Source organism: Heloderma suspectum, chromosome 10 (genome assembly GCF_057233095.1).
Source record: "Heloderma suspectum isolate Gila_16-S chromosome 10, 16-S_ref, whole genome shotgun sequence".
NCBI classification, from domain to species: domain Eukaryota; kingdom Metazoa; phylum Chordata; class Lepidosauria; order Squamata; family Helodermatidae; genus Heloderma; species Heloderma suspectum.
The window spans coordinates 36,654,444-36,678,410 of record NC_139467.1 but is presented as its reverse complement, the minus strand read 5'-3'; the positions used below and the strand labels follow the sequence as shown (position 1 = coordinate 36,678,410).

The 23,967-nt window shown below is 43.6% G+C and overlaps 1 protein-coding gene across 2 annotated transcripts in view; it reads right to left on the bottom strand.

Annotated features, from left to right (window-relative positions):
* AGO4 (argonaute RISC component 4) overlaps positions 1-23,967 on the bottom strand; it is a 36,757-nt gene extending 12,790 nt beyond the window's left edge. Inside the window, exons 1-13 of one of the 2 annotated variants that reach the window (XM_084815977.1) lie at positions 23,385-23,967; positions 10,922-11,087; positions 10,434-10,554; positions 8,557-8,738; positions 7,783-7,919; positions 7,564-7,698; positions 6,953-7,040; positions 5,658-5,805; positions 5,458-5,577; positions 4,965-5,093; positions 4,560-4,693; positions 3,710-3,894; positions 1,753-1,912 (exon numbers count right to left, since the gene is read on the bottom strand). In XM_084815977.1, coding sequence (XP_084672103.1) covers positions 1,753-1,912; positions 3,710-3,894; positions 4,560-4,693; positions 4,965-5,093; positions 5,458-5,577; positions 5,658-5,805; positions 6,953-7,040; positions 7,564-7,698; positions 7,783-7,919; positions 8,557-8,738; positions 10,434-10,554; positions 10,922-11,087; positions 23,385-23,403 — 1,724 coding nt within the window. In that variant the 5' untranslated portion in view covers positions 23,404-23,967. The remainder of the gene's footprint in view (positions 1-1,752; positions 1,913-3,709; positions 3,895-4,559; positions 4,694-4,964; positions 5,094-5,457; positions 5,578-5,657; positions 5,806-6,952; positions 7,041-7,563; positions 7,699-7,782; positions 7,920-8,556; positions 8,739-10,433; positions 10,555-10,921; positions 11,088-23,384) is intronic. The other variant, XM_084815978.1, reaches the window with a different exon arrangement.

Genomic DNA, 23,967 nt, shown 5'->3' with positions numbered 1-23,967 from the left:
TTTTGGCCACCTAATGCGAAGAGAAAACTCTCTGGAAAAGACCCTGATGCTGGGAAAGACTGAAGGCAAAAGGAGAAGGGGACGGCAGAGGATGAGATGGCTAGATAGCATCACTGATGCAATGAATATGGACTTGAGCACGCTCCAGGAGAGAGCGCAGGACAGGAAGGCCTGGCGTGCTATGGTCCATGGGGTCACGAAGAGTTGGACACGACTGAACGACTGAACAACAACAACAATCTAAAGGCTGCTACTATGACTCACCCTCACTGAATTGGCATTAACGCCCAGAAGCATCTCTACTTGGAGCATGGCCCCTCTGCCTCCTGCCCTTCCTGGAAACTATAAGGGTCCCTTCAACTCTTGTGCAAAGAGGCACCTCCCCAAGTATGGCCATATTTAGCCCCTTGAAATTCAAAGCTCTGTGCTGAAATACCCATAGCTCATCTGAATTAATCAAATAAATAAATCAGAACCAGATGATTAGTTCAGGATGTCACGGTAAACAAGTTTTCTTCATATACAGTTGTTAACTATCCAGATTCCTTTGTGCAAAACTATTTAAGTTGTACCTTAACGCTTGGAAATTAGGAGCTTTCTGTTCCACAATGGCTTAATATTTTTCCATTCTCATCCAGAGTGCAAATAATAAATCTATTCTGAAATCACTGTGTGGCTCCTTATTTTATGTATCTGGGAACTTAAAGGTAAAGGTGTCCCCAACCAGTCGTGTCCGACTCTAGGGTGCGGTGCTCATCCCCGTTTCTAAGCCGAAGAGCCAGCACTGGGAACTTGATTCCCAATTAATCCCTGCCTTGGGGGGGGGGGCGTAGGGGGATGTTATTTACTGCATTTTAACCCCACCCTTGAGTAAAAAGCTCAGGAAAGTATACAGTCAAATAAGAAAATGAAAACAATAAAACATAAAACCACAATCACAAACAGCAGCAGAAGAGGTTTGATGTTTCTAAACACCAAGCATACTGTGTTTGGTTTCTGTCAAGGTCTACAGTGGATTCAAGAAGGAATTGTAGTAAAAAAGGTAAAGGTGTCCCCAACCAGTCGTGTCCGACTCTAGGGTGCGGTGCTCATCCCCATTTCTAAGCCGAAGAGCCAGCGCTGTCCGAAGACGCTTCTGTGGTCATGTGGCTGGCATGACTGAACACCGAGGTGCACGGAACGCTGTTACCTTTCCCACCGAGGCGGTGCCTATTTATCTACTTGCAATTTCTTGCTTTCGAACTGCTCGGTTGGCAGAAGCTGGGACTGAAGACGGGAGCTCACTCCGTCACGCAGCACTCGGGTCTCAAACTGCTGACCTGCCGACCTTCCAGTCTGCAGTTCAGCGTCTTAACCACTAAGCCACCACGGCCCTCCAGGAATTGTAGTGAACATGTCTTAATACTGCCCCCCCACCCCTGCAGCTAAAACAATGGGTTGTTGTAGGGAAAACTGTATAGTCTGGGCAATTAGTATGTACCATACTAATCTAGTTCTCCATACAATGATGGAGGGATACACATGAAAATACAGGAAGGTTTTTTTAGTGGCATTTGGATGCCAGCCCTGATGGGACCAAGAAGGAGTTTTTAGGGTTTGTATATTGCTAGTGAGAAATCTAGGACAGTTTATCTAGTGGTCTGTAATATACGTATTCCCATTCTAAGCAAGTGTGTCTCACTTCGCTCCCCAACCAAGATCAACCACTCTGTCTCCTCATTAGATTCCAACAGTGTTAAAGTTCAAGCTGACCTCTGATGTGGTACAAGCACATTGTTTATCCCGCCAAGTTTTGCATTGATCTTCAGACAGAGGTTGGACAAAGTCTGCGGAGAGGTTTTTACCACGTTTTTCACCTGAACACACTGGGTGGCCATGCCTAGGAGAGTATCCCCGACACGTTTAACTTCAGCTGTGAGGAAAGACAAGTATTTGGTTCAGATAGCATTAATTAATGTTCCTTTCCCCCCAGCCCTAGTAGCTAGCTGAACTCAATGACTTTCTCAGTAAGTAGTGGGTTTTTTTAAATACTGGGTTGCATAAGAAAATTAGGGAGGAAGAGGTGATGCCATGCTCCCAAAGATATCTGCATACAGTGGCAAGAAAAAGTTTGTGAACCCCTTAGGATTCTCACATATTTCCACCCTAAAAAGTTATTAAATCTTAATCTAACTCTATAATCCTAGATAAAGAACAATAGATACCCTGAGTAAACAAATGACACATGACGCTTTTTCAACATTTATTTATCCACAACTGATTCAACATTTAATATCCATGTGTGAGAAAGTATGAGAACCTTTAGATTCAGTACCTGGTGACACCCCCTTGAGCAGCAATGGCTTCAAGTAAATGTTTCCTGTAACTGTTGGTCAGTCTCTTACGTTGGTTTTCTGAGGAATTTTGGCCCACTCCACCTTACAGAACTGATTCAGCTCAGTAACATTTGAAGGATTCCCACAACATTTTGAGTGCTTCAGGTCCTGCCACAACATTTCAATGAAGTTTTGGTCTGGACTTTGACCAGGCCATTTTAAAATATGGAATTTCTTCTTCTGCAGCCATTCTTTTGTAGATCTGCTTGTATGTTTAGGATCATTGTCTTGTTACATGACCCACTTTTGGTTCAGCTTCAGCTCACTGATGGATGGCCTGACATTCTCCTTTAGAATTTTCTGATACACTGCAGAATTCATGGTTGTGTAAATGAGGAAGCAAAGCAGGCCCAAGCCATCACATTCCCACCACCATGCTTGATGGCTGGGATGAGGTTCTTCTGTTCAAGCTCAGTGTTTTTCTCCAAACATAACGTTTCTCATTGAGGCCCAAAAGTTCTACCTTTGACTTGTCTGTCGAGAGAACTTTGTTCCAGAAGTCTTGGGGATCATCTATGTGATCTTTAGTGAACTTCCAATGGGCAGCAACGTTCTTTTTAGAGAGCAGAGGTTTCCTCCTGGCTATCCTCCCATGAACACTGTTGTTGTTCAGTCTTGTTTTGATCGTTGAGTCATGAATGCTCAGCCAATGCAAGAGTGGCTTGCAGATCCTCGGGTGTTACTCTGGGGTTCTTTCTGACTTCCTGGATGATGTGCCAGTTTGTTCTTGGAGAGATTTTGGTAGGATGACCACTCCTGGGTAGAGTGACCGTTGTCTTGAACCTCCTCCATTTGTAGACTGTGTGTCTGCCAGTGGATTCGCGGAGCCCCAAATCCTTAGAAATGGTTTTGTAACCCTTTCTAGACTGATGAGCAGCAATAACTGCTTTTCTGAGGTCTTCAGAGATGTGTCTTGATTGTGCCATGATGTGGTTTCACACAGCTGTATGGTGAAGACCAAACTCACAAAGTTTCTGATCCTTTTGTAGGGTGGGGCCTCCCAAACTCACCCCTGAAGATCTACCTACCAGATTCTAATTACTCCCTTTAATTGAGCTGATGCAACCAGGGGTTTACTTACTTTTGCACCTACCCTGACTCTTAAATACTCATTGTTTGCCCAACTTATACATTGTTTTATTTCACAAGATATGGAATTGGTTAACATAAACCCTATTGGATATTTAGAAAAGGACTGGTTTTGATTCATGGTATCATGGTAAAACTATGGAATTTCTGTAATTATCATTAGGGTTGACAAACTTTTTCTCGTCACTGTAGACTTCAGTCATGATTATTGTGTTGGAGATTGTGTCAAGTCTCATCTTTCTTACCATAGACTGGTGTCTTTCCAGGGAGAATCACTACAATTAGCTGTAGCCCAACATAAGTCAGCTTCAAGTGTTTGAACATGGGCTCCACACTGTCTGCACCCTGTGCATATTTACAGAAGCATGGTTGGCCCTGGATTGGCATCCCTGCATCCTTGGAGATTTTGCGCAGCTGATCAGTAAAACTCCTATGAACACAAATTAAGGCTTTTAGGTCACTGGCATAACAATCCAACAGTTAAACATCCCAGATGTTTCATCTCAGTTATTCTGAGTACTATGACAGTCTGACATTCATGACTGCAAGATGTAATGGCCACTAGCTGAGATGGCTTTGAGAGAAGAATTAGACCACTTCCTGGAGGTCAGGTCTTTGAACTATCATTAGCTTTGGTAGTTAAATGAAACCTCCATGTGCACTGGCAGCATAACTCTGAGTAACTCTCAGAGAATAACTCTACTGCCGGAGATAAATGAGACAGACAATCCCTCTGTATTTTGCTTAATCTTGGAAACTGGCTGGCCACTATTAGAAATAAAATACTGGACTAGATGGATCCTGGTATGATACAGCAAGGCAATTCTTATGTTTTTAATCTGAATTTTTAAATCATAATAAGTGAGCTGTATTGGCAATTCATATCTAGGATTTAGGGAACACCTTCCATTTTACTTTCAGAAACCTAAAAAAGGGTTGTCCTGTTGTATACATTCTTATGTACCTTCTGCTTAGACAGTTAGCTGATTCTCATGTACAGTATGACTGCTGAGCACAACACTCCTCCAGAAGGTCACCAAACATCAAATGCAAAAAAAGAAATAATCACTCTGTTCAAAGTGGGAAGCTACTTACTTCAATAAGTCTTCCCGGCATTGCTTCTGAGGAGCAAAGCAGGCAACAGCCCAAACTTTAATTTCAATGCCAGCATAGAATTGCTTTCCTCTCATATCCCAAACACCCTGATTTGGCGTAGCAACAGTCTTGTTCTAAGGAAGATCGAACACAGAACACCATTCTTCCACAACAGCTTTAACAAAAAGCTTTAAGCGAATGTACAAGAATGTACATGAATGTTTTGTGCAGCCTTTTGGTGACTGGTGAAATTTTACGTGCATAATTTTAGCAGTATTATCTAATTTGAAAATAGTTGCCAGTCCCAAGTCTAAATGGGATTGGGCAGGCTAGAAACCCAACTAGCAATTAAATGATTCCCAATTTGTGTAATCTACTATGCTGTGAAAACTGTGGAGAACTTACCCTGCCTCCATACTGCAACATCGGGGCAGGTAACACCCTGCCTGTCAGCTCTGTCATTTCATTATGGACAACAATACCAAACTCCTTCAGATATGGATCAGGCCCACCTACCATGCTGTTACTCTTCACCTGGAGATACAGAAAGCACCTTTTGAACACACGTAAATACTCACATGAATATTGTATTTGTACAAGTGTGGCTCAACTCACAGCCAATTAGCTACATTATTTTCTTGGTCATTGCCATTCTCGGCTTCATTCACAGGTATCTGAATGTTTTTACATGTTGTGGTCAAAATATGGATATGATACTTGTTACCACACCTTGAACTCACCAACATGAAGATAAACCCAGTGACCAGGAACTCAGGAAAGTGGTTTGGAACACTGACAATAAAAGTTCCTGTTGTGATAAGCACATTACAACCTCCATGTTTGTTACAGACTTCTTTGATGCTTCTTGCTCCCATAAGTTTAAGTCAGAGTTACTCACTAGTCTACTAATTTCTTCCTGCCTATCAGGTGCAGACCGTGCTGTTGCCTTGATCATAGTTGATGTCTGATTGTCTGTTAGCTTCTTGATACAACGCTGGCCTGCTACTATATTACATACCTAGGATCAGAAAGAGAACATGTAAACAAGCAGGCTGCAATACAATAGAATTGAGAAGCTGGACTGCAGAGTTATTTTACCTCAAGGGGTAAATATGTATGTTTCTGCTCCTGTCCTACTTGGAGGCATGGAAGATGAGGGTATTTCAGTTGCAGACTGTACTTCTGCTTAAAATACTGAGCTACTGTACACTCCATAGCCTGCCCATTTTCCAACTGCAGAGGGAACCTGTGAGGGGAAATATATATGTGATTGGTCTTCACATGAAAAATGTTTGTCATATTAGAACATCAATAGTCTGCTTTCTGTTACTAGTTCTGTATTCCATTGTACTGTTACTGAAGGTAACCATGAGTATGTTACCCAAGATGGAGGACCACCTGCTCCCATACAAGCCTGTTTGGCGGCTGAGATCAAGAGGCCTTTCTCCAGGTGCTTGCATCCACAGATGTTAGCTGGATGACGCCCAGAGAGAAGACCTTTTCTGGTTGTACACTGATAATGGACTCCCCCGTCCCCCTCAAATCTGCCTGGCACATTCACTGTTATTCTTTAGGGAACTTGCAAAGTCTGTCCGGTTCATTCAGGTTTTTGGCAGGTAGTTTGATTTACTGTGTAGGGTGTCTTTCCCCTGGCTGTTTTAAACACTGCTCTTCATTACTTAGGGTACAATCCTATGGCCATTAGACAGTGGCTAGACTGCCACAGGATTGGTTGGTTCCGGAGAACTGCCTCCCTGCCCCCGCCCCCTCCCCAACAGCACAGAACGTCCCTTGGCTCCGTGCTTGTAAAAGCAGCGCAGAATGGGGAAAAAGGGGGCGTTCCCAGGGGCGGAAGTGCCGATACAATGCTTCCTATGCATCATCTGTCCTCCCCCCACCCCCACACTCTGAGGTCCCATGGCTAGACAGCCAAAATTGGCTGTCTAGCTACGAATGCAGGACGGCTGGAGCACAGAGAAGTTCCCTTCTGTGCTATGCCTGCCTTGCATTGGATAGGCGGTCGCCTCCAAATTTGGAGGCGGCCACCTATCCCAATAGAATTGCTCCCTCCAGTATTGATTTTTAACTGCTACTCTTATTGTGGGTTGGGGGGGGGCTGTTCTCAATTGAATATAATGGTGTGTAGTTTTGATTTGTTATTTTCGTAGGGTTCTCTGATATATTTTTCACACATATATAATGGAAATACGTTTAGTCATTCTAGATTTTCACATAGTTCAATTTATAAAATGACTTTCCAAGATACAGCCAGAACAAATACTAAGTCACTTGGAGTTTAAGTTTGCTGGACAGGTATCCTTTAAAATGAACACGTTTTCAATAGTTAACACTTTAAAGTCTCCTTCTTAAAAGCAAAGAGTTGTCATACATACGTCTGATGGCTGGCTGGTCGCCTAGTAACATTGCAAACTCTGTATTTTCTCTTCATCTGACCACAGTGAGTAACCTCTACTTTTAAACCTGCAAATCCAAAAGAAAGAATTAAGCACATAAGTAAATAAGGTCCAGTGTGACATAAAGCAGAAGGGTTCAGGGTTTTACATGGGACCCCAGGCTCAAATTCTTGCTCTTTACATGAGTACAGTTACTACATATATTAGAAAGTTGATGTGAAGTCCACTTTATTTGGCATGCCAATATCTAGAGCTCAAGATGGACAGGACTCCCAAACAAGAATCAAAATATGCTGAAATATCCCATCTATTAAAAGCTTAACCCTTGTTATCAAAAGTCAGCCTAAGCTAAAAGGTCTGAATGCTTCCAAAGGATACTCATGCTGAAGCTCATGGGGAAGAGTGTCCCACAACTTAAATTTGAAGAACTTTGTACGTAGAAAAATGCCTTAGAAAATTGCCATAATGGGTCAGGCCATTGTATAATTTTTCAAAGATGGAAACACATCAGAAGAGGCTCCAGAAATCAAGTTGTTTGTTTATAACAATTCAACATACATGAGAATATTTTATTTACTCCAAAGATTTACCTCTGATTTCTTTGGTAAATTTAACACGCTGGGAATCTGTAAGGGGTTTTGTTTGTTCATTGATGTTCTGAATATCCAAGACCTCACACATGAATTCAATAATAGGCTGGGCACGATAGAAAGCAGTTGCCGATACTAAAACAGGGAGAAAAATACATACTAAGAAAAGGTTGGTGGGAGAGATTTAAGGTAATTTAAGCATATGGGTTTCTTCCATACCATCAATATTGAGCATCATGTTCCACATTGCAGGCCTGACAGACTGGTGGAATCCAAACCAGACCTCCCGACCCCCTCCCAGTGGGTGATAGTATCCTTCAGGGGGAGAGAAGAAGGAACGGCCCACTGGGGTGTACCTGATGAAAATAGGAGGGTGTCAGTTTTGATTTCCTCAGATAATTTTTGAAGAATTTTGTACAACATATTATATATTTATCATTAAACAAGTGGGACCTAGAAGATGTTGTAGTGTGGGTAGCTCCTGTTCAGTGTTTGCGCCAGCCACTAAGGTCCTTTTGCAGGAGACCCCATTCCCCCTCCCTGCTTTCCCTCCTCCACCCCCAACAGTCAGTCAGCATTCTATGCTCAATGAGCATGCTCAGTTTTCACTGGGCTGTTTTGGAGATTTTTCCTAAGAATTTTTTGGTACTGCTATAAACCTTGGGGTACCCCCAAGCCTGTCAGTACCTCCCTCTTCAGTGTGGATGGTGCCATTTTGGTTACATAAGAATAGGCAGTTAGAGAATAATTTTGCTATGTCTAAAGCATTATACAGATGTTGTAGATTAAAAAGAGAGGTAACACCCAGGTGTATAGAATGAACTGCACTCTACCCAGTTCTGTCTGTTCCCCCCACCCCCCAGATTTAAAGTTTTGCTTGTTCACTTGGTATTTCAGCAGAAATAGTGGAAAATCTAAAGGTGCACCCACAAAAGGCAGTCTATCTAGCTTCAGGTGTGAAAAGAGCAATCTGAAAATATTATGGGAGCTCACCTCATAGAGGGAAGGTGCCGTGTGATGACGTCAAGTGCCTGTACTGAGTCTTCTGGGACTTCATTCAGATGTCCGGCTAGAGCTTCCAGGAGCAGCTGAAGGCTGACCACAGACACCCACTGAACTGACACTTTAAAGGTTTGGTCCTTCCCTTCACCTGGGAGTGTGACCTCCATATCCACCTGAAAAGCCAATGATAAAGTCAGTCATACAGCTGATACTGAGGCACAGTGGTGCAGCTAGATATTTAGACCCTGGACTTAATGGTTTATCCCCCCAACCCTTTTAGATGCCCATGTGAATTACTTCAGTTATGAAGTATACAACTAACATTTATCTCCATCATTCACCCATCACCCCATGCTTTACAACTGCTTCTACATTCATAATGTCAGAGCAATAATGGCAACAAAAACAAACCTGTTCGCTAACCTGGATAGATAGATAGATAGATAGATAGATAGATAGATAGATGATAGATATTTTAAAATGCTCTATCTGCAGTTTCGCCTTTTAAGCTCATTTAAATCAAAGCATCGTCATAAGTACTGAAATAAAATGGAGTTTGCTTCTGCTGTCCTGATGCAAAGAACATTTACTTGGATTAAGCACTACTTCTAAAAAGTTTTTTTAAAAATGCCTATGCCAGCCCATGTGCAGAAGCCAAGTCTGTGTGCCACTGCCCTGATCAGCAGCCACTCTCTGGGTGTTCATGGGGACGGGGAGGGGCTGGGCTGCAGGGCCCTGGATGTCCGGCCCTAACTCTACCACTGCTGAGGCAAATTTTTCCAACTTTGACAGGCCATCTTTGTTGAGACTGAATTCTTCACGAGCACAACATGCACTCCACCAAAATTTGACTGAGATCAATTCAAACAATATTTCTGCAACAAGTATCTGTGAAATTTTCTCTTTTTACAAACCCTAGAAGGGTTGAAACACTCCAAATAAAGATCTGGGAATGCCACAATAACCCTGGCCGCAAAATCTCATAAAGATAATTAAGACCACCTTACTGCATCCAAAAGAGCAGATCACTACTCCCTGGATGTACAATAAGCCTTCGTTCAGGTATGGATTAAAAGCCCTTTAAAGCAAGCCCACATGCTTCATTTAACCTAAGATATTACAATTCAAGTTATGTGAAGTGGCCCTCTCCAGAGAGAACACATGCTATTTAACAAGTTCTCCCCTCATGACAGTGGCCTGATTCACACAGAACACCAGCCCATGGGTTATTTAACCCATTGTTTGTTGCCCTAGCCAGAGTTTGTCAGGCAGACAATCAAACACATCATGGGTTGTTTTTCTCAATCCCTGGATTGTTTCCCTCCTCCTTTGCCCACTCCTGCCCTGTATCCGAAATGCCTTTGCAGCACTGTAGTACTGGCATGTAGAACAGCTGGTTGTTGTTTTTTTTACTGTTCTTGCCCGCCACCTCTGTAGCTTGGCAAAATAATCCATAAACAAACCATGGTTCTGGGTGCACATATAACAACAACCCACTGATTTAACAGCCCAGAGTTTACAACCCAACAACAAACCATGGGTTCTCTTTCTGGGTTGTTCATGATTAACAAACCATAGTTTCTTAGCGTGGCCACATCCACACATCCCAGCAATCCAGAATTCAACAACATATACCATGGCTTAACATCATGTATAAACCAGATGAGAGTCAGCAAACGCCCGTTTAATATCACTTAATGCTCCTGCAGAACATTCAGTTTCCATAACACTGCTTTAATTCCTAAAACAAATCAGTAATGTGATACCTTGCATTCCTGTAATATTAATGGTCAGGTCAAGCATGACATCCTTAGGATATAGACACTGGACGACTGGATGGCGCATAGCATATTCTGAAGGCCACTTACCCTATCCCGGCCAATAGGCAGGGGATGTGCAGTGTACATGTTCCTTTTGCCATCATAGCCAGGCTGCCGATCCCCAAATATCTGCATCTTGAAGTGTCTCACCATAGTATCCACCACCTCCCTGGAAAGTGTTGTAAGTTAAGTAGAGTTTAGTAGAGAAATTAGACAAACTTAGTTGCTCACAAGCATTTAACAGCCTGGATCCAGTTTGTCAAAACTGTGTTTATATACAATCCAAGCTGCCTGCAGAGACAGAACAAATACAATTATCAGAAAACATGGTTTTAGTTCAAGAACAAGCGGTTTCTACAGTATCAGATTGTAATCAATCTGTTGTTGAGGAGGTGGGTGCAGGATTGTTCCATGGTACATCCAATTTTAGTACTCTACTGCTCACAGCATATTTTAGTTGTTTGGTTCTTTACTGCAATTGGTAACAGTTGGAGAATTGTTAAAAATAGGCTAGAAACTATCAAGTTGAGCCTCACCTGTTCACCCTCCGGGGACGCTTTTCTGGTTTGATATCCACGTCATAATGATAAACATCAATTTTAGGGATCTGCACTTGGAAATGATTGGCTAAGAGACGGATTGGTTTCCCAACTGTTCCCAGGCCAGGGCGACGGGGCGGCTGGAAGAGGCTGGCTGGTGGCCCTGTGAAAAATGGAAGATTTGAGAGGAGAACCAAATAACAAACCATCACCCCAAGCATTCTAGTAATTCCAATTCAATTTAAGGCCATGTCCTGTGTAAGGAGAACAAAATTTAAATTTACTGGCCCAAGTGACAAAGTTTATCACACGCTACTCAAAACAGCTGACAGTTAACCAATATTAACACACACAAAAATAAAAACCAGAAATGCAATCTAAGTGACTGTTTATGTGATGTCTCATTTTATATCTCTGGTCTATAAAATCAAAACGCTGTGAGGGAATTCTATAGTTCCATACACTTTCCTCCCACCTCACAGTATCAGTAAGGAATATACTCCAACAGCACTGCAGAATTTTATATTCTACCATTATTTTAATCACTTTAAAACAACCCAATGGCTTTCACTAATTCCTAATTTAAAAAGTGACAAACCTGGGGATTTAAGGTGTGTGGGGTGGGGGTGGGGGTTTGCTCCAGAATAGCATCCACACTCCCTACCCAACACTGATGGGTTGACCTGCAGGTCACCTCTAACTCACACAAGCAACAGGTCTCCCAGCAACAGAATTGTCAAACCTTCATGCTACTGGCATGGACATAAACACAGCTGCAAAAATAAGGGTAATTACTTTGTTTTCTGTCTGTACTACTCAAATATTTCATGTTTATTTTTTAAATATGCTCTGGGAATACAGTTGAAGGCCAGTATAACAATACTTAGCAATAGGATCCAAATTCCAATAAAGATGGATGATTATGTGCTTTAGGAGTGTCAACCTGAAAACTGAATAGCAGAGCTCATACTGACTGAACATCAAGGTACACAAATTTTAATTCTGTCCTTTCATACCCCCCCACACACACATACACCCTCTCTCTCATACACACATGCTGTGGAGTTCCCGTGACGATGTCAAGTTCACACTCCTTGATAAGATTCAGCTTCCTGTTAGTAAATAGTTGCATACTCGTGACTTATGTGAGACATGAGCTACATATCAACATACTTATCCCTAGGCAAAATGTGACATTGACAATCAAAAGCAAAGTTAGTAGCTCTTTCCCAGGGGAAAGAGAGGATGGGGGAGCAAGAATGAAGAGAAAATTTCACTTTTTCTCTAACATAAAAGCCAGAACTAGACATTATGGGAGACATGTGCCTACAGCCCAGCACCGTTGAGTCCTCTCTCCTTGTTAACATCCCATAATACAGAACACGTGATGTGATGTCAGCATGTGATAAGTTTCCCTGCCAATCACAAGCAGCAGCTAGTGAAGTGCAGCAGAAGAAAACCTGTAGTGCAATGATGTCACAGCACACATTTTGTATTATCAGAGGTTGCAAGGAAAAAGCAACTCAAGGCTGATGGTTTTGGTGATAGCCTTAAATCTACACCTAATTCCATCTTGAGACAAAAAAGGGAATAGATACCACTTTTAAAAATTAAGAATGTGATCTGGACCTTGGGCACTTTCACACGAGGCTTTTATAGCACCATTGCCCTGTTTCATTCACAGAATCTTCTTACTGCTTCTTCCATCTTTTTACTTAAATCCATTTAAGGGGAAAAAGACAGAATAGTTGCATAATCACGCCTGATTGCTAGTGCCAGGAGCCCTCCATTTGGAGGCACACTTTGTAGCATCATTTCTATTCAAGTTAGTAGAGCAGGCTCCCCCAGCTTGGTGCCCTCCAGATGATTTGGACTACAGCTCCCAGCATTCCTGACCACTGGCCATGCTGGCTGGAGTTGTGGGAATTGAAGTTCAGAACTCCTGGAGGGCACCATGTAGGCACAGGCTGTACTAGAAGCTCCAAAATATAGGGCAGATTACGCCATAGCAAACAATATATTACTCTTAACAGTTTATAATGTTCAAGAAACTGGCATGCAGAAGGTCCCAGGTTCAAATACTGCCTGAAACCCCGGAGAGCTGCTGCCAGTCAGCGTCAACAATACCGGGATAGAGGGACCAATTGTCTGTCTCAGTATCAGGCAGCTTCCTATGTTTCTAGGACTTTTTCCAGAATACTGGCCCTCATTATGTTGACAAACACATTTTCAAAGACATCAGCATCTGGCATTCTAAGTTTGAGTTTGTAATACAACCCAAGGTATTATTTCTTTTTGTCTTATATGGCAAAAAGACATGTGTGCTAGTAAAATCCACATTGTGAATCTAACCATCTGCTGGATCAGACCAAAGAAACATCCAGCTCATCCAACATTCTGTCTGTTTCCCACAGTAACCAGCCAGATGCCTCTAAGAAAACCACAAGCAAGGTATAAATGCAACACCGCCTATCCCCGCAGGTATCTGTCTCCAGCACATAATACTCAAGAGCAGGGGTAGGCAGAAAGTAGACTGCAATCTATTGGTAATCAACCTAAGATGTCATAGTGCTTTGTCTTTTTGCTTTCCAAAAATTGCATTTCTGCTATCATGAATTAAGGACAACGTTTATTGTGCTTATTTGGGTACTCAAGAGATGATCCATTAGTCCTCCTCTAATTGAAGTAGCATAGCTTTTGTGGACCAGTGATCTGCTCAGAAAGATTACATGGAAAATATGTTTCAGCCCTTCAGCACTGGCAGTTTTTATAGGGTCAGAGTTTGGAGCTGATCAGATTACATTGCTCAATTTCAAACCTCCCTCAATTTCTGACATAACATTTTGTATTTACACATCTTTTCTTAAGTACTTCATATGCTTTACCCTCAGTAACAAAATCCTTGAAAGGCCAGTATTACACCCATATTATAGACAGGGAGCCAAGGGTGAACAATAATAGTACCAGTTAGCCCTTGGCTGGGCTGAGTTTTGAAACAAAAGCAAGAATAAACCAAGGTCCATTATCTACCTGAATCCAGTTCTTCCACATTTAGGGTACTTTTGTCTATCAGAAAATGAGCCAGAAACTAAGTAAAAGCAGAAGCTCCAGACAACCAGTATGAAACAATGGATAGCAGTTTTACCATGAGACTCCTAGGTTCAAATGTCTACCTTGTAAGCTTCATGATGACAAGTAATATTGGGCAAGGTGTTATGCCTGGTGAACATCATGTTTTGAGGACAACAGAGAGAAACCAAAAAAGTAACAAAAGCCAATAAAAGCCATTTTGTAAACAGTGGAGTCAGTAAACAAGCTAGGGCCAAGATGGGGATAAGGCAACTTTGTTCACTCAATTCTTTTCAGGTGCAAAACTGATCAGGTGAACAGGATAAGCTTGCACTTATGTTTGCTAGCAAAACTTAGCCGATCCCCACGATATAGCAAAGTATCAATGGGGGCATTTTGTCGCACTGTATTTACTTATGGCTAACAGGTTAGCACTTTTTTCATTAAGAGATTTAGTCTCAACATGTTTTATAGGCCAGCTAACTATACTGTTTAAACAGTCTTTGAACTAAAGATTAATCACATTTAAATCAATTATTTCACTGCAAAAAGTTCATAGAAGGCGCCTTTCTAGAGGTTCCTGAAAGGAAGCCATTTCTCTTAAATGTAAGGACTTCTAAATAAAAGCTTTGAAGTTACACAACTCCCTACATCCCTCACCACTACAACCCCCATCATCCCTCATCACTGGTTATGTTGGCTAGGGCTGACAACATCTGGACGGCCACACATTCCCCACTACAGCTTTAGCCCCAATGAAATCATGACTAACTTAAGTCTTGTTGATTTCAATGGGACTTCAGCATGATTAATCTAGTATGGCACCAATTCATTGTCTGCAATGCACTACAGTTTATTTCCAGGCCCAATTCGAAGTGCTGATTCTCATCTATAAACCCTAGATGGCTTGAGTCCAAATTATCTCAGGGAACATCCCATTTATATGACACTTCCTGATACTTAAGATGAGTCCTTTATGGATTCCACTTTATGAGGAGGCTCAGCTGGCCACCACTAGAAGCACAGTCCTTTGTGTTGCAGCCCCAAAGTTCTGGACCTCCCTTCAAAGGAATATTCATATTACCTCTTCCCTGCTGGCTTTCTTCAGACAGGCAAAGGCCTATTTATTCCAGCTGGTCCTCGAAAACAGAAGTTGAATGCTGTATCCCATGTTTTATCGCTATGGTGCTTGCTTTGGTGGGGTGTGCACCTGTCTCACTTTAATGAAGTATTTCATTTTTTTATTGTTGTATTTCGAATATGTAAATCACCATTATATTTTATGAACAACAGTATATAAATTTTAAAAAACACTCTAAACACAAAAATAGCAGAGCAGCAGTCACAAAAGACCAAGATCCAACAGAATGGAGCAAATCACAGTTAAAACTAGCTTATACTATATGATGGAATGTCTGAGCAAATAAAATATTTGCCTCGTGCCAGAATGGCAAAGTTGGCAACAGGTGAGCTCCTCTGGGGAAGGCATTCCATAAACAGGACACCATAACTGAGAAGGCACTTCCCAACTACCCAATGTCCGATGGGAAATCCAGAGAAGCCCCCACTCCATGACTACCACTGAGTCTGTGTGGTAGGAGTTGGTCTTTCAGGTAACCAGTTTCCAACTTGTTTAGGGCTTTAGAGGTAGCCACCAGCATTTTGAATTGCGCAGTTGTTTACAGCTCATATTGTTGAAAGAAAAATTAGTTGTTTAATCCTTCTTAAAAATCAAATTCAGCAAAGGAAGATGTGAACCTGCATATCCATCTAGTGTTCACAATAGTGAGTCCTTAAGCAGTCCCAAGCCTCAGAATCTCCCTTTACTATCAGCTGCTGTAGTAATGCAGGTAAATTAATCGGCATCTAAAAATTCACTTTATAAATTCCACTGATAGATTAAAACATGTTTTAGTTTGACCGCAAACTGCCTTATATTTTACTTACTATTTCTTAAAATGTCAAGTATGTATAAACATCCTCACAGCAGAACTTGCTTGGAAGCAGACATTCTGGGGCCAACAATAAAAGTGTACATCTGACATTTTCACTAATACCTATACAAGTCAACTAAAAAAAATGCTGAAGAACACAGTTTAACTCCTGTCCACATCTCTTTTGCCCTCAATTTTACAAGCCTTTTCACATTCAAGTATCTCTCCATGTATCCCACAACATGCATCTCACTGAACATGCTAATAAAAGCCAAAATGCCTGACCGATCTGATAGCACTTCACAAGTACAGGCCAGTTCACACAACTGCTCTGTGGGTAGCCAGCTGCTTTATCCTACAGCCCCAAGTGCACTGTCCTGAGCTAAATTATTTGTAATGAAAACAACCCAAAAGTTAACCAACTTTAGAAAAGCTGGAGTCAGTGTGCAAAACTCTGACCTGCCCTAATAACAAGTGATACGAAGGATCTGTTTGCCATGTGTACAACGAAAAATAGACTTGCAATTTTTTTTTTTTTTGCAACTCAGTCTACATCATTAGCTAGTGTGGCATAGTGCTAGAGTGTTGGGTTTCTATATGAAAAACCCAGCTTCAAATTGTTGCTCAGGTATTAGGTTCAATGGGAAGCCTTGGCAAGTCAGCACTACCCCTTAGCCTATATTACCCCACCCTATGTACTTTCCTCATAGTCTTCATACATGGACAAAACAGAGTATACACACCACTCTGAGTTATTTAGAGGAACCTGCTTATGAAGTTCAACAACCTGCCAGTGTGTTCCTCTTTCCTGAAAGTGACAAAGGAAGTGCAATGACCACGTCAAAAGTGAGGAAGCTGTCCCTGCATGTCAACTTTAGAGGCTCAATTACATTTGTTTAAATCAACCCTTAGTCACATTTCACAATAAAAATCTGCATGGCATCTTTCCACGCTCACTATTAGCTAACAGCCTTCACCTCAACCACTACTGGACCCTCATGCTGAGAAATTATTAAGGGATACCTTAGGGTGAAAACAATCCCATGGCTTCCTTTGCCCATATGCCAATTTCAGTGTTGCCACATAAACACATATTGGGGGTGCAATCCTGGCTGGGGAATACTGGGAGTTGTAGGTCTTTTTTTCTGTCTAAACATGCACAGGATTGCACCCTAAATCAAAGATAAAAGCAGAGAGCTATCCTTTATATTTAAATTTACAGGTAGCTTTTCCACCTAAAAGGGTTCTCAAAAGGGCTTACCAAGAATTAACACATGAAACAAAATCAATTCAATGTTAAAACAGTTCATTTTAGAACACGCTTAGAACAGCAGTGAAAAAAATAATAGCATCAGGATTAGGGAAAGGACAGGTGGAACCAGCACATCTTTTCTAGACACAAAAAGTCCTTATTGGAATGCATCTGTAGGTCTGCTCTGGAGATGGAGGGCCACAATCCAGGCACTACCACTGAAAATACTGTTTGTTAGTGGCAGATATTGGTGGCACCCAAAGCAATTCCTGCTTATCATAACTCAGAATATTGGGGGGGACGGGGACGAAGTAGCAACCAATGAAGCTCCCAAAAGACCAATGTCACATGCTCCCAAAAACAAGCAGCAGAAAAAATCCATGCTACTGCACTTTGGAAACTTCAGCAGGTCCAGATTGACCACAAGGATAGCCCCATACAGAGCACATTACAACAGTCAAGTTGAAAGGCTATATAACATGCATGAAAGTGGCCAGGTCCTTAGCCTCCAAGAAAGGGAGCAGCAGGCATATAAATGAAAACAGATAGGCCTGCCACAAGATTCAAAAGCAGTGCCAAGTCCAGCATGATTTTCAAACCACAAATCTGCTCCTTAAGGGAGAGTAAGAGGTGGCATTTCCCTAAAACCCTGGTCAACAGAATCACCAACCAGGATTAAGCTTAAGTTTATTCATCCTCATCCAGCTCATTACTGAATTCAGTCATTCAAACACCATACCTGATGTGGATGAAAGGGAGAAATGCATCTGAGTACCATCAGCATAATGATGGCACTGTGCCCCCAATTCCCAGGTGACCTTACCCAGTGGTGTCATGTAGATGTTAAGACAGAGCAAAACTCAGTGAACTACGCAGGATAACTCTACAAGGCAGAGCAGCAGTCCCCACATCATCTTCTGGAACACTCCCATAAGATTCGAGCAGAGCCACTGCAATACAGTGCCCCTCCCCCAATCCACCCACATGGTAGATGCTTTCAAAAATGGAGAGGAAAATCAACTAAGTCATGCTCCCTACCAACAGTACAGGTCATCCATCAGGGTGTCCAAAACAATTTTCATCCTAAACCCCACCCAGACTGAAAAAGGATCTATATAATCCATATAATTCAGAAGGGCCTGTAGCCAATAGGCCATTTCTTACTCAACTACCTTGCCAAAAACTGGAGACTGAAGATGGATTTCTCAACATAAGGACATCCAAGAAGGGTTTTTCCAATAGTTGTCTTGCAACCAATAGAGGACAGCATCACTCCTCCCCACAGACAATTTTCATAGTACTTTAGTCATCTCCTACTAAAGGTTTGTACTAGCCAAGACCAAAAGGTTACAGCAGGCAACTTGTCAGGCAAACATCTCCATGCACCCCATACACATCCTTGGGTGTTAGTAACTGAAACTCCAGAGGCAGCTCTGAACAATTCTATTAAATATACCTTCAGTAGCATCCAAGCTGGAATAGATATGAAGAATTTTATCTTCAGAGTACTCATTAACACTGTCACAGTGTGGTAATAATTGCTGTAACAGCCAAGCTGGAAGTGGGACAGGTTGAACTAATCCCCTCCTCATCCAGAAGAGCTCCACCAGGCAAGAAGGAATGGGGCCCAGTGGTACTGAGAACAAATTTTGCTATCACTGCAATAGAGTAAGCATTCAGATATGCTCCCACCTGTATTCACTCAGATTTCATGAGTCTTCATTCGCTTCTAGTCATCAATTATCCCAACTGCACCTCATCGCCTGCAACTCCTCAGCCCAGCCCACCAAACTATTCTCATGTCAATTGTCCATGTGAGTGCCTTATTTCAGGAATTCAACAGAGCCAAGTCAGATAGACATTCCCTTAATGCCAACTGGAAAGCATTTAGAGCTATCAACCTTTGGAGATGGACTCTAAGTGGTCTCACCCCATGAAAGCAAGTCTACCCCCTCCCATGACATCATCAGTACTGAAGCACACAGCTCCGTGCCTCTCTCTGCATGGAAAGCCATTCGGCCAGCACTTGCAGGAGCCTGCAAGCACTGGCTGAATCAAGTGGTTCCTTCTCGCCCTGCCATGTTCCAAGTGAGGTGCAATCGGGGCGTGAAGGGAGTCCACTGGTGTGGGGGAATCCCTAGCTTATCTTCGATATCTGATCGGAGATAGAATGGGGATTCCTCTTCCCTAAGGGGTGAGGCCTAGATTTAATCACCCTTCAATTATTAAATCATGAATAATTTGTGTTTTATTTTGGGCCCACTAGACATGAAAGGAGCAGTTGAAGGAGTAATAGGACCCTAACCAGGCTCCATAGGAGTAAAGAGTTGGGTAGAGGGCCAGGAGAGCTTGTAACTGCATGATTCTTCTTTCCTTAAAACATCTTACCACTCTCCCAAGTGAAACCAATAAAGACCACTGCTCCCTACCTTTCCTTGCCAGAATTACCCCCATTCATCTTTGCTCAACACATCTACATCTCAAACACACCAGCCAGCAGACTAACAAGTAGGAAAGAGCTTTTAAAAAGGCAAGGCAAGAGGACAGCAGAACTACTACAAGACAAAGATTTCCAACCTGAGAAGTTCTAACAAATTATATTCTATATATCATACTCTCACCCTCACCGCAAGCACGAAGACTGAATAGAGCACCCATTCTCAACTTAAAAGAAAGGCCTGGCAAAAATTGGTTACTTCTTCAAGCAAAGTTACCCCAAGATAAAATTCTCAATTCCTCTGCCATCCCCTAATAATTGACCCAAAGGGACAATCCTTTTAGTGTCTTGAGAGCTGCCTGAGGCTAATACCCCTCTAAGAGATCACCCAATGAAATGTATTTATTCATTAGACTTTAATCTGCCCAATAACAGACATTTCTTTGTGTGGATTACAAAAACTAAAAGAATAAAAGCTAAAAGAGTAAAACACAAAAGAAAAAGCGTAGGAATAAATATAAAATATAAACAGCCATAAAATTTAAAAAACTAAACTCTAAAATGCCTGGGGAAAAAGAAAGGTCTTTGCCTAGCACCAAAAATGTAACAATGTAGGCAGAAGGAGAGCCTTCTTGTGTAGGGCATTTCATAAATGGGGTGCCATAAAAGCTAAACTGAGAAGGCCTTGTCTCTTGTAGCCACCTGCCTAGTTTCCTTCAGCAGGGGTACCACGAGGAGGGCTTCCGAAGATGACCCAAAGGTCCAAGCAGACGCATACAGTAGGAGACGTTCTTTTAGATACTCTGGTCCAGATTCAAGCTGTTTAGAGCTTTAAAGATCAACACCAACACTTTGAATTCAACGTTATTATTTATTTATTATTGCATTTATATCCCGCCTTTTTTCCTCTTGCAAGGAACCCAAGGCGGCTTACATTATCCTCCTCCTCTCCGTTGTATCCTCACAACAACAACCCTGTGAGGTAGGTTGGGCTGAGAGCCTGTGACTGGCCCAAAGTCACCCCGTGAGCTTCCATGGCCAAGTGGGGACTAGAACCCGGATCTCCCGGCTCCCAGTCCATCACTCTCGAGCAACGTACATCACTTCTGGTTCTGGGTGAGAATTTGGTCCAAGGGTAGTCAACCTGTGGCCCTCCAGATGTTGTTGGACTGCAACTCTTCTCAGCCCTAGGCCTGCACTGCCAATGGTCAGGGATGATGGGAGTTGTAGTCCAATAATATCTGGAGGACCACAGGTTGCCTGTCCTGAGAGGCATCTGAAGTGCCCTGTCTAGTTGCAGATGTGGCAAGGCTGCCTCCACTCTTCTCAATAGGTGGTAGGTGCTGCGGAACTCATTGGGAAGTAGCAACAGGTTCTTGCAGGCTCCCTTCTGGTCAGCTTCCTGGGTGCTCTGTGGTGGCCAACAAGCCTGGGTTTAGCAATCCATTCCCACTCCTAGGCTGGCTGCCTCCTTCCCTTCTTAATGAGTACCCAAACAGATACTTACTGAAGATGCTGGCTGCTAGAAGGCCATGAGGACAAGGTAGCAACACTAGGTGAATCTAAAAGATGACATCCAATTTTATTTTTATGTACTTTATTATAGTGAAGTTGTTAGCTGCTTTAGGGGCTCCTCATGAGCTGAAAGGTAGGATAAAAATGGAAAATGCAATACATAAGTGACTCATCTAACAGCACGAAGTAACAGCTTTTAGCCCTCACACATTTTAGATCAGAAATGTACCAGAGAACAGTAAGTTTAGCAATTGAAATGTTTGGCATCTACCAATAATGTAAGGGTACAGTGAGGATGGCAGGCTTCTGATCAAGGATTTATCAACTACCCACATGAGAATTCCATACTATCCAAGCCCATGCAAGACTTTTAAAATCACCATTGTCTTCAGTGCCTAAAAAACCCAGATGTTATACAAAACATACATAAAGACAGTCCCTGTCTGTCCAATCCAGGCAACAAAAAACCAGAAACAAAACTAAAAATAAAAAGTGAAGAAGACCAAACACAATTAAACAAAGGTTGGATGGAATAAGTAAGTCCTAAGGATTTTTTTTTTAAGGAAAAGAATCAACTGAACAATTTTGTGAGCCAAATATGCTAATACCCAAGGCAAAAGGCCCAAGAGGATGCAGGAACACCTCACCCCTAAAACTGAAAAACAACTATTATTCTGTGTTGCCTTCATGAACATACCTCTTCTAGATTCCATTGGTAAAGTGCAAGTTACTTTTACACTTATTGTTTGGGCAAATGAATCAAGACTTAAAGTGGCAACATCTCAGATCAGTTGGGGCCCCCACTCCATGACCATTCTGAAGCTTGACTGGCCCCACTTCAAAAAAAAATTTTGGCCACCCTTTCTGAGTTCACTTCCATAGCCAAATCTGAACATCCCTCCTGTGTACTAAGAGCCCCATCAGAGCAAGAGTAAAGTGCCACCAGCATGACTGAAATATACTTTCACTGTTAACACACCAGGTTCCTGGAGCCACAATGCCAGGGGGCCAGATCCTATATCCAACACCCCCCCACCACAAGGCCACTCAGGTACCACATCTCCTTATCATAACCACCAACCAAATCTTCTGTAACTCATGTAAGCCTGTCCTGTTAGAGTTGGCATTCAGCAATCGCTGTAAAGCAGGCATAGTTTATATGTTGACAAACTAGTCTGTCCCCCCACCCCCCCTAAATTGTTACCCACCCAGTGCCTATGGGAAAAGGGAACAAAAACAGAAATACACACGTTAACAAGATAAATTAGGCCCCAAACTCCCAGAACATTTGTTACATTTATACCCCATCTTTCCATAAAAATGCCCAAGGAAACTAACAATAAAATCTACCACAGAAAATAACTAATCCAGAAGCAAGTAAGCCATATACTGTTAACAGCTAGCCCAGAGTACTACTATAGTACAGGCTTATCCATCCTCTCTCAACAATCCCAGCTAGGGCCCCTCTCCCTGAAAGGTTGAGTTCAGACTGAGGAGCACCCCCCACCACAACACAGGTTCCCTACACACATCACAGTTTTGGTGTATACACTGAAAACGTTTAAATATCTACAGCAGCCCTCCCCAACTCCTACCTCTCCCAGCCAGCACACCCAATGGCCATGCTGGCTGGAAATGACAGGAGTTGCAGTCCAACACATCTGGAAGGCTGATCTACCTAAAAACATCATGTGCTATGTGTTGGCAAACATCCATTACCAATACCATACAGGTACTTTCAACAAGTCACTAATGGACCACACAGCTCCTTATCAAGGCCAATGCACTGGGTGGGGAAGCTGTGGTAAATAATGTGCGAAACAGCCCTCAGGGACAGAACAGACAGCACCCCCCCCCCCCCGCCCCTGCTTTCAGGCTCTCGGTCCATTTTCATGCACTAGTACTAAGCATGCCTTTCTCCCTGCAGGGCTTCCGCTAGACCCGGAATGACCCATGCCAGCCCCCTGGCCAAGCCCCGCCACCCCTTTAAAAAAGAAGTCAGCCCCGATACCACCTCTGCAGCCTCCCCAGTTTGAATAACCCCCCAATTCCCCTTCCATCCTGTGCCTCCCAAAGCAAAAACATGCCAGGATCCGGCCCGCTCTCCCTCCCATCCCAATCGCGACCCACGTCACCTCTTCCCCACGGCCCGACCCTCGGGGGGGTGGGGCCCTCCTGGGACGCCCTCGTGGCCCCCCCGCCGGCCCTCCCCCCCACACACACACCTGAAGGCCGCTCTCTTCAGCCTCTCACCTGGTCCCAGCGCCTCCATGGCGACGGCGGCGGCCTCGCTGCGGTCCCCCCCGGACCCGGCCGCCCCGGGCCCCGCAGCTCCGGCCGCCGCCGCCGCCGCCGCGTATCTCTTAATTTCGGGAATATTGGCTCCGGGATGAGGGTCGGCCCACAGGGAACCGGGGGCGGGGGGAGGGGGAGGGGGCGCGCGGCGTCCCCGCCTCGCAAACAATCCGCGGCCGCGGCGGAACCAGCCCGCTCGTCCGCCTGCCCGCTGTCGGCTGGCTTCCCTCTTCCTCCGCGCTCGCTCGCGTGCGCCTCTCTGCACGCGCGCCCTCGGCCGCGGGAGCGAGGGGCCGGCCCGGGATGGAAGCGACGGCGACGACGCGGGCACTGTCAAGGTGCGTATGCGCGCTGCGGCCGCCGCCGCCGCCGCCGCCCGCTCAGGCCCTCGCCGTGCGCGCGCCTCTGCGTGCACGTGCCCAGCCCTCTCCTCCTCCTCCTCCTCCTCACAGCTGTCACCTCGGGCAGGCGGCTGGCGCGCTCCGCCCCCTTCACCAGCAGGACAGGAGGGAGGGGAACGGCGGAGGCGTAGAGCGGCGCG